This window comes from Lactuca serriola, chromosome 3 (genome assembly GCF_051521515.1).
Source record: "Lactuca serriola cultivar US96UC23 chromosome 3, Lser_US96UC23_V15, whole genome shotgun sequence".
NCBI classification, from domain to species: Eukaryota; Viridiplantae; Streptophyta; class Magnoliopsida; order Asterales; family Asteraceae; genus Lactuca; species Lactuca serriola.
In genome coordinates this window covers 88,338,234-88,353,736 of record NC_136410.1, presented here as the reverse complement: position 1 = coordinate 88,353,736, position 15,503 = coordinate 88,338,234, and the positions used below count along the sequence as shown (strand labels likewise).

At 34.3% G+C, this 15,503-nt stretch overlaps 2 protein-coding genes across 2 annotated transcripts; both read left to right on the top strand.

Annotated features, from left to right (window-relative positions):
- Positions 1–10,245: 10,245 nt before the first annotated feature.
- LOC145092841 (senescence-associated protein SPA15, chloroplastic-like) lies at positions 10,246–13,478 on the top strand. Its single transcript, XM_079030825.1, has 13 exons — positions 10,246–10,402; positions 11,072–11,370; positions 11,438–11,584; positions 11,653–11,726; positions 11,816–11,892; positions 11,987–12,058; positions 12,173–12,241; positions 12,336–12,382; positions 12,446–12,563; positions 12,633–12,701; positions 12,786–12,889; positions 12,970–13,045; positions 13,139–13,478. Exons 2-13 carry the CDS (start codon positions 11,090–11,092, stop codon positions 13,310–13,312), a joined length of 1,308 nt encoding a protein of 435 aa, XP_078886951.1. The 5' UTR covers positions 10,246–10,402; positions 11,072–11,089; the 3' UTR covers positions 13,313–13,478.
- A 929-nt stretch (positions 13,479–14,407) lies between these two features.
- On the top strand, positions 14,408–15,308 carry LOC145092840 (HMG-Y-related protein A-like). Its single transcript, XM_079030824.1, has 2 exons — positions 14,408–14,544; positions 14,654–15,308. Exons 1-2 carry the CDS (start codon positions 14,494–14,496, stop codon positions 15,080–15,082), a joined length of 480 nt encoding a protein of 159 aa, XP_078886950.1. The 5' UTR covers positions 14,408–14,493; the 3' UTR covers positions 15,083–15,308.
- The last annotated feature ends 195 nt before the right edge of the window (positions 15,309–15,503 follow it).

Here is a 15,503-nt window from a genome sequence, read left to right as displayed (position 1 = left end):
GAGAATTTACCAAATAGGGAGAGTTTCTCATCGTTCAAAGTTTCAATTGGACAGAAATTTGGAATCACGCAACTTGGTTGCACGATGAATGAGAAATTTCATATTTGGAAATTAGACAAATTCATTGACAAAGTGTCAAGTGAAGGACTAAGAGATCGAGCACACAATGTTGCGTGTTGATCAAGTCCACCATAAGAGTAACAATGATATTCGTCATGATTTACTAAAGGTTTAGTAAATATGATTATACTTACAAGATTAAGTGTAATTCTGAATTGATTAAAGGGTTTAGATCAATAGCAGAACGAATAAGAAGAATCAAGTAGGCAGAAAGATAAAAGTTTCTCCATTCTAAGAAGATGGGAGAGTACCTTTTATGCTTTATGATAGGTCTTAATGATTAAGAACCATATCTCAATTGATCCTCTAAGTGAGTCTTAGTACAATTGTATGTCTAAGAAGAGGAATCAAGAATTGAAGAAATGGTTAAATCAATAAGTCAATCATACTTCGTTCCAATAACAAGTCTTAAAGTTAACATTGTGACATTGATTGAAAGGTATTAAGAAGGTTTGTAACTTTCATTAAATGTGGAAAGTTGTGATGTCTTCGATAAGAAAAAGACCAACTAGGACCAATTTATGAAGTGTTTTGATAAAAGCTACACTAACTCTTGAATATTTGTTTGTCAAGAAATGGTTTTTGACAAGAGAATCTTATATGTCAAGGAGTCAGTGGGAGTCTTAATGGTCTTGAAAGGTTTCAAGAACAAATCAAATAAACCTTATCGATCATCACTAGCACACGAGTTGAGGTTTACAACCTATCGTGTTGACATTATTTTGATTCTGTGCCAATCCAATCGAGTTAATTATGCATGTGAGTTCTATGAGTTCTCATTTTGAACGCATAAAAGGCAAAGCACCTTAATCAATGAAAGGTACATTGATAGGAAAGGGTGAGCTGCTTAACTACTTGGAAGACATGGTGGGCAGCTGTGCTACCATAAGGCAAGAAATCAAGATTAAGAAAGTTCGGTCCATATGAGTTTGAATTCGTCGTAAACTTTGGTTTTGACAAATTCGCATGGATAGGAACATATACACCATTTAAATATAAGTGTCATAAGATTTCCTCCTTCATGAAAATGATTGTGAGGAAATGCTTTCACTAAGAAAGATTTTAAGAAGATAGTGATTATAAAATTGCATTCTCGAATTCGATTATGGTTACGGTATCCCTTTCCATAATTTGAATTGTGAGGTTTGGCAATTAGTCTTAATTGTCTAGACACACATATGAACTATCGAAGGCAAATGTGTATAAGTTCAAAAAGCCTTGATAAAAGATTATCAAAGCACTAAGTATTAGAAACATGAACTTAAGAAATTCAATAAGTATTGTCTTTCTGGAAGTTGAAATGTTTATGAATACATGTCGAAGCTAGTGGGAGCATAAGTGTTATGTTTTATAGTAATCATCATGATAGTGGGAGCATAAATGTTATGATTGTATGATTATTAAGGCAAGTATTGCAAAGTTGGCAATATTAATTATAGAAAAACAAGAGTCATACTTTGCAAAGTCGCAATAGTTGAAGAGTTGTTTTGCTATAATCAAGGGAGAGAATATTATGCTTCATTTCAAATCTAAAGGTTTAGGTTGAGAAATGTTAATAAAATTTAGTCAAAGGTACAAAGTGTGTTCTTAAAATTTCGATTATGATTACAGCATCCATCTTCACTATTCGAATTTTGAGAACATAGCAAATAAAACATTATGCGTCGTGTCCCATACGCTTCGGGTATAGGATCGATTGCAAATGCTTTAATGTTTGACCATTCTAAAATTTTCCAAATGTCTAGCGCATTTAGAGGGAAAAAGGACTAGAATTGGTTTTGATTAAAATAATTAAACAACTATCAAAGGACAATCCAAGTTCGACGAGGATTGGTCACTTGTGAGTAGTTGGAAGTATAGTATTGGAAAATATGGAAATGTTTCCATATTGGATGGACCGTATCGACATCATTACGAATAGATAAGATTCTATTAAGAATGAGTTGTCATATGGAAAATATGGAAGCGTATCCATATTGGGAATTGAATATTGAAAATCTATAACTAGATTAGGAACTTTTATGCAAAAGGATGTTCAAAGGAATGTACTTTGAGAGAGAGACATCATATCTAAGGAATTGTCTTGTAACAATCTCCGATAGAAGACTTTGTAATATCATTGGCAATAGTCTTTGTGACTTTAGTGCAGTGACATTACGAAAGGATAGTTGCATAGAATGTTAGAATCTAGCATATTCTATAAGTAGCAAGAATTTGATATTCTTTAACTTATGAAAAACGGATTTGGAGTTGTGAAATGAGAAGGATTGGAAATGTGTTCAATGTGATCTATTTCACAAAGTAAGAACCATAGGTAAACATTGTGTGCATGCTAGGAGCATGAGACAGGTGTTGGAATTCAAGTAAGAAGTTGATTACCCGAAACGACAAATAATGAGTAATCAATATGGTGATAAATAAAAGGTGTTTTATTTATGCTCAAAGGGTTGAGGCCATATGGGATTAATATTATTCTTGTGTTTCACTTTGCATGTTTTGACTTCCAGAATAATTGAGTTTATTAAGAATAATCGAATTATTCGAACGGGCCACAGTCATTCATATGTTGGAAGTAGATATGAATGAAGACTGTCGTGAATTGGTGTGTGGATTGTCTAAAAGAGTATTAGACATAAGCAAATGTTTGCTACAACGTTCATGAGTGCTTATGAATGTGATTTGAGCATTGGATTAGACCCACGCTCACTTGGATCACTCTATGGATTGTGTCACGAGTGATTGGTGAGACGATAACATCTTATATTCTTGAAACCGAGATGTGTGAGTTGTATCTTGCGAATCGGTTGCACATTGATAATATGTAAACGCACCAGTAACTTGGTGTTATAAAACATATTGTTGTGTGTGATTTGGTTAGTGAGTGCAAGCAAGCATTGTATCAAAGTTTATCCATTCTTTTTATTCAAAGTAGGATAAAAGCGATATCTTTGGGCCCCTCGATGGTTTAGTGATGACAAACGTAAATGCTCGGCCGGGCTAGGGCTAATTTGATTTGTTCAATTAGTCAGTCGTCATAAATCGAAAATCGAGATATAGTACAAAGAGAATGATTTGAAATCATATCTCATATGATATCTAGAATGGAGGAATATCTGAAGTCATACGCATAATAGTTATTAGACTTATCCAAGTGGGAGACTGTTGGATTAGTGTCTAAGTCCGTAACTATTTTGGTATGTACTTGACCCGATGGTGCATGGTCCTTTTGGGTTGCCTTCACCGAAGCAACTTGATAGGATGAATTATGGAGAGAAAGGATTAAATATGATTTATTAATATATTATGAGAATAATATATTAAAGGAGAAATCATATTGTTTAATTAATATTAGTCAATAATTAATTGGTAATTAGTTTTGTGACTAAAAGAGATTAATTAAATTTAAGGGACTGGAATTGTAATTATAAGATAATTGCAATTTGGGCCATGGATTGCCTTTTATTATAAGGTGGACGAATTCTATGGGGGAAGCCCATATGAAGTCATCCATGGCTTTAAGAAAGGGCTCCATGGGTTGCTTAGGGCTTAAGCAACCAAATTAGGGTTTCCTTGTTAGATAACCCTAATTGCCTCACTATATAAAGAACCCTTAAGGCTCAAAAACGTGGACAAGTAACCTTCTAGGGTTTCACACGTTTTTGGGCAGCCTCTAACCTCTCTCCTCTTCATCCTCTTGCTTATGGTGTTTGTGAACCATTAGAGGAGTGACACTTGTGACTCTAAGCCTTCCAAAGTCAATTCAAGGAGGAATTGGGATTGTTATTGCTACATAACAATCAAGGTAACATTATAAACTTATTCTAATATCTAATATGATTACTTGTATGCTAGAATTAGGGTTTATAGTCTTGGATTCAAAGCATGTACAATAGAGAAACCTAGATCCAAGCATTAGGGTTTGTATGAGCACATAGGATGTCTTATGACCAAAACCCATCAAGATACTCATCACCTCGATCGGATCGAAGCATCTTAATGTTCCTGCCCAATTGATTCTCGACTTCCTGTTTAAACTCTTTAAACCTTTCAAAAGTCTCTGACTTATGCTTGATTAAGTAGACATATCTATATCTACTGTAATCATTAGTAAAAGTCAAATAATAACGATTAGCATCCCTTGTGACATGTTTGAAGGGTCCACACATATCCATGTGTATGAGATCCAACAAGCCTTCACCCCTCTCACAAGAACCAGTGAAGGGAGACTTTGTCATTTTTCCAAGTAAGCATGATTCACAACTATCATCTGACTTTAGGTCAAATGATTCCAAGACTCCATCCTTTTGGAGTTGGCATATATGTTTCTTGCTTATATGTCCAAGACGACAATGCCATAATGATGCTTTATCCAAGTTATTATCATTAACAGAATCAATACACAATACATTATTTCCTAAGTTATCTACAACAGATACAGTTTCATACACACCATCACAAGGTAATGCTTTAAAATAAAGAACATTATTAAAGAAAGCATTAATCGAACCAACTTCATTATCAAATGAAAAGGTAAAACCTTGTTTATACAATGCATGAAAGGAAATAATATTTCTTGCCATTTTTGGCAAGTAACAACATTTATTCAAATCTAAACTAAACCCACTACTTAGCGATAAAGTATAAACTCCAATCTTGGTGACAGGTAAAGCTTTCCTATTCCCCATGATCAAGTTTATTCCTCCATGCTCTACATTCTCACTTCTTCTTAGTCCCTGCATATCAGAACATATATGAATACCGCAACCGGTATCAAGGACCCAAGAGTTAGAATAGGGTGAGTTATTAGATAAGATAGTGTAAATACCTGCATGGTTGGGTTTAACTTTCACATCCTTCACATCTTGCTGGTACTTTGGGCAGTTTCGCTTCCAATGTGCCTTTTCATGGCAATAGAAGCATTCAGCCTCTTTTGGGTCAGCAGAAGGAGTGACGAAACCTTTCTTGGTTCCATTTGAAGAGGAGCCTTCAAGGGTCTTACCCTTGGTACCCTTCGAGCGACTTTTCCTCTTCTTACCCTTCCCTTTCCCGATTGCCAAGACAGGGGCGGAGTTGATAGGAGTAGGAGTAACAACCGACTTACCCTTAAGACCACTTTCCGCGGTCTTTAGGAGTCCTTGAAGTCTGCTGAGTGCGACCTCTTTCTTATTCATGTGATATGTCATGCGAAATTGATCATAGCACGAGGGTAAGGAGTGCAAAATGATATATATTGAAAGATCCTCGGGGATGTTCACATTAAGCTTCAACAGACGGTCCACAAATCTTTTCATTTTCTACATATAGCCCGTGATGGGTTCACCATCCTTCATTCGGGCTGTTATCATGGAGGAGATTATTTCATACCTCTCTTGTCGGGCACTTTGGTGGTATCTTTCCATCAATTCTCGGTGCATTTCAAAAGGTTAGAAGTCCTCATAGGACTTTTGGAGTTCTGTTGTCATGGTGGCCATCATGATGCACGCCACTTTGGTGGCATCCCTTTCATGTGCCCGGAAGTCAGCGATCTCCTGGGGAGTTGCATTGGTCTCATCAATCTCTTTAAGCTCCTTATCGAGGACATATTCCTTGTCCTCGTAGCGGGTAATCATCCTGATGTTTTTGATCCATTTATTGAAGTTGGATCCATCAAAAGTAACTTTCCCACACAAATTCATAAGGGTAAAGGAGCCATTAGGATTAGAGCCAGAAGCAGCATTGTTTGAAGACATCTGAGTAAGAAGAAAGACAAGATTAGTTTAGATATTAATTTGGTCCTTAATAAAACACCCAAATGAATTATTAAGGCTAGGACCCAATCACAATATATTATACTTAGAAGAGGTATGCCGTAATCTAAGTAATAACATATTTGAAAGGTAGGTGAATGACGATTCACCAATTTCCACCAAAACGAAATATTAATATATTAAGTTTTAATTTGGTTCTTAGAAATTTCTAGATTCTTTTGAGATTTAATGAACTTTTCAAAGACATGTTTCAATCTCGAGTGTGCCCTCCAAGTTTTGTGACTGGGATACCGAGGATCACAAAATGAGGTGTGAAGTAACCATGCAAATCACTTGGTGCCCTCAATGTTTATTACTCAATCGATGTGCCGGTTAACCACACGCGCTCCACCGACTTATAATAAACTTTAAGTCACCCTTTACCTACCTTGTTAAGTTCAAGTTGGTATGCCGGTTAACCACAAACGCTCCACTAACGACTTAAACAAAGTGTAAAGTGTAATTTCATGGATTAGCACCTTATTCACATTTTCCTAAAGTAAATAAGATTGGGAATTTAATTAAAACATTTAGTTACTTTATCATTATCATTATACTTTTAATGAGAACTTATAAGTCCTTGTCCTACCCGTTCGGCTAACGACCCTCTACCGATCAAGGAAGCGGTGGGTGAGAGTGGACACCCATTAAGTTGCCATTTTATAGGCAACAACCTTATACCCCCCTTATAGACCGGCTTCGTGAATGAGGCGTACTAGCGGTAAGACGACTTGATCTTATACATATATATATATATATATATATATATATATATATATATATATATATATTAACTTATAATATTATAAAGTATAAGGGTTGAATTTTAACTTTTAAAATTCTAAGGGTTGGAACTAAAGTTTTAATCATGACTTTAATTGTTCCAAAACTTGAGGGCAAGTTTTTTAAACTTTCAAAAATTTTCATTTCTTACAACTTATGAATTAATTGAGTATTAAAAATGAAGACTCTTCATTTTTATAACCCTTGTGTTCTTTAATGGTTTTTATTAAAGTGTGACCTTCGGTTTTCCATAACTTGAGGACAAGTTATGGAATCCATTAAAACACATAGTGATCATGAATTAAACTACCAAGTAGGTTACAAACAATTCCTATGATCATCTAATCTTCATAAGTTCAAGAACATGAATATGAACATTTCAAGAATCATAAATTACTCATGAAACTTTTAATTTTTTATAATTGACATTGTAAATGGATTAGCATAAACATTACACCATCTAAAACAAGTTTTAAAACACCAAAATAGTTTAGGGTAATGTTTCTGTCCATTTCCAGCAACAAAAGTCAAAAATCTGCTGTCAGGGCCTCCTACTCGTCGAGTGCATGAACCTACTCGACGAGTAGGATGAATTTTCACTTGGACTCGTCGAGTCCCCCCATGGACTCAGTGAGTCCACTGCTCAGACAGCAAGCAATTTTGATTTTTAACACATTTTTGCACAAATAACAAACAAACAAGCCTAGGCTCTGATACCACTGATGAGTTTTGAGCATTCTAACACTTCCTAAGTGTACATGCAACCCTAATAAACCTTGGATCTATGTTTGTCTAAGATTCATGCAAAATTGATTTCCAAGGTTCATGATCCTATCTAGCATACATGGGGAACATTTTAACTTAAATGATAGATATAATAACATACCTTGTTGTTGATTTTGATTCCTTGAAACCTTGTGAGCCTAGCACCCCAAGTGTGATGCTTCAAATGCTTCACACAACACCAAATGCTATGGAGTAAACTTGGAGAGAAAGTGTAACACTTAAAAATCGGCTCTAGCCCTCAAGTATGCATGCATAACCGATTTTGGGAGATGTCACATGGTTTATAAAGTGTGTTGCATTAGGTAAACCCTAATGTAACATGACTCTTCATTTCTATGACCCATGGACTAACTCCATGGAGCATCCTATGGGTGGAACCCAACTTGATAATCCATGGAGCCTCTTAGCCCACTATATAAGTTATGGATGATTTACATAATCAACCCATATATTTAATTAGTTATCTTTTGTTCACTCAATTAATTCTTGATCAAACTAATTAAATAATATTATTAATATATCAAAACTTATAATATATTAATAAACCATAAGTGTTATTTTTCTCGTTTAGTTTATCCAATGCATGGTGCCATGCAACCCAAATGGACCATGCCGGGTCGGGTCAAGTACATACCATAAATAATTATAGACTTAGACACCTTATCCAACAGGGTCCTCCAAGAGAAGGTTTGGGGAAGCTGGAAGTAGGTTGCTATTACGCTTCAAGAGGTGAGTTATAATCTCTTTTAGGGTATGATTTAGTAAGATAAATTGAATGCTAAAGTATATATGTGTGAATGCATGAAAGTAGAATATGTTATTGTTAGCAGTGACATGTTTGATGAAATGATGGTATGTTATTATATTATCAAAAGATATTATTTGATGAATTGTTAGTCTATGTTATTTATGTACACATAGAGTTTGAGATAAAATTTAGAAAAGTAATTCATCTAATATGAGAGATCCATGAGGGATCTACAGAAAGATTATTGTTGGATGTTACATGGAAACTGTTTAGATAACAAAGTCTAGTTCCTTGTGAACCGGATGTTACATGGAAACTGTTTAGATAACAAAGTCTAGTTACTTGTGTATTGCTAAGAGTAGAGATATGTGTTCATTCAATATGATCAACATAATCACTTATGTGACTAGTGAGAGATATGAAGTATACGAGATAAGAGATTGTTATTATGTATGTTATGTTATTTTATAACTCATCCGACAACATGTCTGATATATGTTGTTTCCATGTATCTTGAGGTTCAAGTAGCAAGCGTTAAAGAGTGTGGATGTAGAAGCATAAAGAACTTGGACTGGACTTTTGTTGCATGATTTATTCTTGTTGCTTTAGTTGTGGTTAAGGTATGAATTGGTAACACTCATAAATGTTTTCTGAAAACACTTTTAAAGATTCTTGGAAACTCCGGTTTATGATGATGTAAAATACTCTGATATTTTCCAGCATTTGAATGTTAAATATATATAAAAAATACGAGTTGTTACAACTCTCACTTTCATTTCATATGCACAAAGTTGCTCAAAACGTAAACAAAAGATGTGTATCATGTGGACTTGTACAAAAGTTGTGCATAAATTTAAAAAAAGACTAGTTTATTCTAAGTCCATCGGTTTGTGTTGAGTGCTACCACTTCCATCATTTTGTACGACTTTCTTCTTCATGCCATTCAAAAAAATTGCAATCCTCTTTATAATTTGAGGCATAGCACCACCACAAACTATTGTTGAGTAGGATTAGAAATTTCAACATGAAGTTCCACTTAAGGTCAACCTTATTCCACTTGAGGTTCAACTTTTGTTTCAAATATGATTTTCGTAGTATTAATGCATTATCTCTCAAATTATAATAATTTTTATGCTGGTCATAACTAATTACTTAAATCCTAATTGTTTATTCAATGTATGTGTTCAAACATAAGGGTGTATTTGGGATTGCTTTTTAAACATAAGATCCTCTTTATAAAAATACTTTTTGTAAAAGATTTTTTTTTCTAAAAGATGGTGTTTAAAATGTGTTTGACTTGTCTTTTTTAACTTTTTATTTTTAACTTTTAAGTGATAAAAGCTAAAAGTCATAAAAAAGATAGGAATTCCTATTTTTTTCTCCGGCCAACTTTTTCTTCCTGACTAAAAATTGATTTTAAAAGACGTTTTCAATTTATCAAACAATTGTTTGTAACTTTTAAATTTTTTGAAAAAGTTAAAAGTCAAAAAAATAATTATAAAGTAATCCCAAATAGCCTCTAAGCCTAGAATAATTGCTAGAGTATATCTTCAACTATACACAGTCTCTTATGTTTTATACATATTTGAGTCTACTCACACTACACACTACATAACCATTTAAAAATATAAATATTAGACTCTACATATATATCTTACGATAACGAATCAACAATCTAAAAACAATATTGAAAAACAATCCAAAAGCACAATATTCAAATCGATACTACAAATTCTTTTGAAAGAGACAAAACATTTATTTAGGACAGAGAGAATACTAAAGTTATAAATCTCCTTCATGTGGTCCAATTAATACCGCCTTCTATCCATATCACTTTTATTGAGGTTCTTATTCATTCGTCAATCAACAAATATCCAAACGACAGCGTGGCAGTTTCACAAGCTTGTAGCGGCAACTGGCGAATGACGATCTGACACGTTGTCGGTTGTATAAAAATTTCAAATATTCAGGTCATAGACGATACAAACTCGCTAATAAGCTACGTAATCGTATTTCTTCCCCCATAACGCATAATGTTGGCGATCGAGGGGCCACAGGCTTGACTTGTGGACGCTGTTCACTCTGAATCGGTTACATTTGGTCCCATCTCCCTCGAATGAATCTCAATCTTCAACTGCTACTGCGAATTATTGTCCTCTATCTTCCTACTAGAGATTAGGTAAGTACGGATTTTGCTATGTGTGTCTTCGTTTATGAAATTGATTCTCTCATTCTATTCAATTTCCAATTTCTTCTGATAACTATGATTGCAATTTAGCTCTTACTCAAGTAAATCGGGAAACATGTAAGTGAGCATCAGTCGGAACCATTTTTATGATGTCTTTTTGCCATGATTTGCCCTAAATCATTAGGTTTTCACTTCACATACAGTATAATGGAGTTTAAGTTACTTCTGCATGTTCGAAAATGTATAAGCATTTAGCCTTTTCTTCAGTTGTTAAGTTCGTTATCATTATTATCAAGTCATGATTGGGATTTTGGTTACGCAATTTGATTTTACCTGTTACTGTTGAAGATTTTGCGAGTTTTATGCCTATGGAGTCAATTTAATTGATGCCCTAGCTCGCTCAAATTTTAGGAATACTCCTACTAATGATACCAAACGAGTTATACGTCCCTTAGATTGCTAATTTGAGTCTGTTTGGACAATGAAGAAGAGAACTGTTGTTTCAAATAATATATGATGGTTTCAGTTTTCAGTTTTCACCCCTATTTAGTTCCTACTGGGATGTTCTATGTAACAGTATCTTCTATATAAAATCTTCATTTATTTCTATATTAAACTTGCATACTTCTGATCCTGATCCTTTATGATTTATCCCAACAGAGTGACAATTAACTTTACATGGCTAAAGTTCATGGGATCATCTACTCTTCTGTTAAAAGTCCTCATCATCCCACATCAAACAGTAACACTCAAGGATTGGTACCAAAGAAGTTCAGCCATGGGCAAAGTTCTGTGTTAAAACTGAAGTTATCAGGAAAGACAAAACTGAATACATTTGAAAAAACAATTAGTTCAGTCACTTCACGTGCTTATTCTTTCTTATGTCGATCAAGAAAATCACAAACTACAGAAACAGAAGAACGTGTAAACCACAATGAAGATTGCTCTGACAATTTCAGGTATAATTACTCAAATACGCACATCATACTCCTTTTTCTAACAATTATTATGTTCTTTTGCATGTAGCAGAACTCAAGGAGGACATGAACAACATATGCATCCAGAAAGAATTGGCATCACAAACAAGGCATTAGCTGAAGCTTGTAAATATGCTTACAATGATGCTAGATTTGTCAATGAAAGGGCCAAAAACGACATTTACTTACTTTCACGGTTTGCCTACTTGCCCTATTATGCTCATACAATGATGACCTGGCATGCTGACTGGATTTTTTTATTAGTGGCATTATGAGGTTGGATGCTCGGGCACGCCAAGATGTTGCTATTCTTGGTTTAGGATTTTTAAAACTTGATGGTAATTAATATTCTATATAATAAATTGATATTCATCGAGTAAAAAATATAAATATGTTCACAAAATTTTTAAATAACTTGTTTTGGTAGCTCGGGCTAGAGAGGACACTGAAAAAATTGACAATAATGTGAAGAAAAGAGCTGAGCGACTTCATCACATTGCCCTTGTACGTATAATTTTATCTATTTCTTTATTTTTAAAAACATTTTCTCTACCTTGATAACATTTACACTTTTTATTATTTGTTTTTTTGTTAACAGATTTTAAAAAACAAAGCTGAATCCAAATTGAAAAGCGTTGCTGACCGACATTGGAGTGATGGAGCTTTAGAGGTGCCTTAAGTTAAATCTGTAAATTTATTAATTAATATTCTGGTTGCCGATTTTTTATTTTTTTATATAATCATTAGATTTTACATTTAAAAATTAAAATATTTATTTTGGTAGGCTGATCTCCGGCGTGCTGACTATATAGCCAAAAAGCGAGCCATGGAAGATGCCCTCATGGCTTTAGAGGTACATTTTGGTGTTCCACAATTTTTTTTTTATATTTATGACAATGTATTTGACTATTTTCATTTTTTTTTTTTACTTTTAAATCCTTGTTTAGTTTATCAAAGATGTTCAAGACATGATGATGAGCAAGATGTATAAGCTGTAAGTTCCTCTACTTTTATATACAAAATTGTGTAGACTATACTGATGTCAAACTATGTATAGGAAAAATGGTGCTTTGTCATCTGATGACATGGCGGGTCAAATAACACTTGAAAAGAATGGGAAAGTTCTAGACTTTTTCCCTGGTGAGGTGTCAACTGATCGCATTACTGCTATTCAGGTCTGTTATAATTTATAAAATATAAATCACATTTTAGATGTCATTGTAAATTTATAAAGATATGTTCAGGAGGCTTATCGGGATATGGCATCTGCACTTTCCGAAGCTGATGGAATTGACTATACTGACCCTGAAGAGGTCAGCTGAAAAAGAAAACCAAAATACAAATTTCATTTTTTTTTTTTTTAAATTAAAGTAGGATGCTAATTCAATGTTTTGCAGCTGGAGTTGTTGGTTGCAACATTGATGGATCTTGATGCAATGGATGGTAAAGGGAGTGTGTCGTTATTGGCAGAGTGTTCAAGTTCTCCTGATGTCAATACAAGGTATGTACATTGAGGAGGGTATTTAGGTCATTTGTATAATCGGTTGTGTCGTGTGTTAACAAATTGGGATATTGTTGCAGAAAAGCATTGGCTAATGCTTTATCAGTTGCACCATCGATGTGGACACTTGGCAATGCAGGGATGGGAGCTTTACAGGTAAGTGATTTTATTTTCATGAGGAAAGGGTATTTTGGACATTTAAGTGATGAGGGGTAGAGAAGTGTGTGTTTATAAAATATTTGGTTGCAGAGATTGGCAGAAGACAGTAACCCAATGATTGCAGCTGCAGCATCTAAAACCATATTAGAACTGAAGAGACAGTGGGAGATAGAAGAAGGTGACAACTATAGATTTATGATGAATCAGATTCCATTGCCAAAGTTAGACTACAAAGATGATGATGATGATGAAACAGAAGACTAATAAGGTTGACTTTTAGAAAGATGATATTAATGTAATGTAGATAGATATCTCATAAGTTGTAACATATTAATAATGCCTATAGGTTTTACGCCTTTTTATGTCCACAACTTCCTCCTCATGGGACGATGTTTGTTATGATTATGAAATATAGATGGCATTATTATGACATGGGGTCTATTATGAATAGAAAGGGAACTTATTTTCATCCAAAAATGAAATAAAAATAACATCTCTAGACTCAATAAAGTTATTAACATAGTATGAATCATTAGTTTTAATTACCAAAATGAAGTTTAGATGTTTAGACCTTTTTTCGTGATTTAATACTCGTTTTATTATCATTAGTGTAGTAACATTGACAATATGGTATTAAGGTTGTGCATTGTATATTTGAGGATATATAATTGTACGTTTATGTGAAATAAGCGGATTGAATTTATCCATCACTTCTCTCCACTCAATATGGAAATACAAATTTTGAAATTTGTTTTTGGTGTGAGAATCGGTTATTGATCTCGATAATTAATTAAGAGATTTTCTAATATGTGCCCTACGGGCATATATAAGAGGCATTAACTAATGACAAATATTACCATAATTAAATATAAAATATATTAATTATGAGAAATATTATCATAGTTAAATTTAAAATGCATTGATAATCTCGATAATAAATGTATTTTGAATTTAATTATGATAATATTTTTCATAATTAATAGTTTTTATATTAAAAAAAATCTCATTGATTAATTATATATATACTCTTCATAGTTCATAATATAATTCTTTATTGCAAAAAAATAAAAAGTAAACTGTTAATATCAAAATTAAATCCGGTTATTTAATAATCGCGTTTTATAAGCTATAGAATAGACAAGAGAGTAGAAGACAAGAATAAACAGAAAGCAAAAAAAAGACAAAGTTGCAAGTAACTAGAATTTCAATACTCACACCTTCTACACATTCGACACGTCATCGATTCACATACCTACAAACGACACGTCATCGATCCACATCGATAAACAAATCCAAAGCCGTTAATCCCATCACCCTCGAAAATCACAACCGTCTAATTTATTTAGGAAGCTAGAATCCTCTCATAAATTGTCTTCACGTAGACCTTCCCCTTCACTCATCATTCATCATTCATCACCCACAAAGCTTCTTACTACGCTCTTTCAATGGCCACTGAAGAAGATACCAACCTCCCATCACTCCCGCCCTATCCTCAGGTAACCGTTGATCTTCGTTTTTTTACAGAATTCAAGAAAAGTAATCGAGGGTTTGAATTGGCTTTCAGTTTTTATGAAATCGATTTTGAATTGTGGGTCTACTGTGCAGATGATCTTTGAAGCGATTGATGCTTTGAAACAGAAAGAAGGTTCCAACAAATCATCGATATTAAACCATATCGAATCAACTTACGGTAATTTACCATCAGGAGGCACGGCGTTATTGACGGATAATCTGAAGAATTTGAAGGACAGTGGTGAATTAGTGTTGTTGAGGAACAATTATATGAGACCTGATCCTAACTCCCCATTGAAACGTGGCCGCGGACGTCCTTCGAAGCCGAAGGATCCGGCGGCGTTGGAGAAGAATCCAGCAGCGGAGTCCGGGTCAGAGGTGAAGAGGGGGAGGGGGCGACCGAAGAAGGATCCAAATGCGCCACCGGCGGCGAAGAAGGTTAAGATTTCGACTGGTAGTGGTAGGCCGAGAGGGAGGCCGCGGAAGGTGCAGCCGGAGTTGACAGGTGTTGAAGTTAATTGACGACGACTTGTAACTTTTAACGGGAAACTAAGTATTTTTCCAGGGTGAAATGACTTAATACAGGATCTATGTGCTATGGAGGATTAGCGATGGTCTTTTGAACTTTGAAAATAGTATTATTAGCTTCTTGTGCTCGTCTTTGCTCTTAAGGGTGTGTAATGTAGTTTAGTGTTTGTGACATTGTAATTATAGCTACTCTAAATGGATACTTGAGGTTGAAGAGTCATTTTATTCTCACTAAACCATTAACGTAATATCATATTTTCAAATTTTAAGCTAAGGATAAACTACATTGTAAAGCGCATGATACCTCGCCATGATGTGATAGGATGTAATCTAAGGTTAAATGGTATCATAAGGCTATTTGGTGTGGGTGAGTACCCACGCATCTTGGGTTGATGTGGCTGGGCTTCCCATGCGT

Bases quoted from the DNA above. Each gene is read 5' to 3' on its own strand.
- LOC145092841 (XM_079030825.1), top strand. From the start codon at position 11,090: ATGGCTAAAGTTCATGGGATCATCTACTCTTCTGTTAAAAGTCCTCAT. The intron at 11,585-11,652 runs GTTTGCCTACTT...TTTTTTTATTAG, and splicing joins GACATTTACTTACTTTCACG to TGGCATTATGAGGTTGGATG. The intron at 12,890-12,969 runs GTATGTACATTG...ATATTGTTGCAG, and splicing joins TCTCCTGATGTCAATACAAG to AAAAGCATTGGCTAATGCTT.
- LOC145092840 (XM_079030824.1), top strand. From the start codon at position 14,494: ATGGCCACTGAAGAAGATACCAACCTCCCATCACTCCCGCCCTATCCT. The intron at 14,545-14,653 runs GTAACCGTTGAT...TCTACTGTGCAG, and splicing joins CACTCCCGCCCTATCCTCAG to ATGATCTTTGAAGCGATTGA.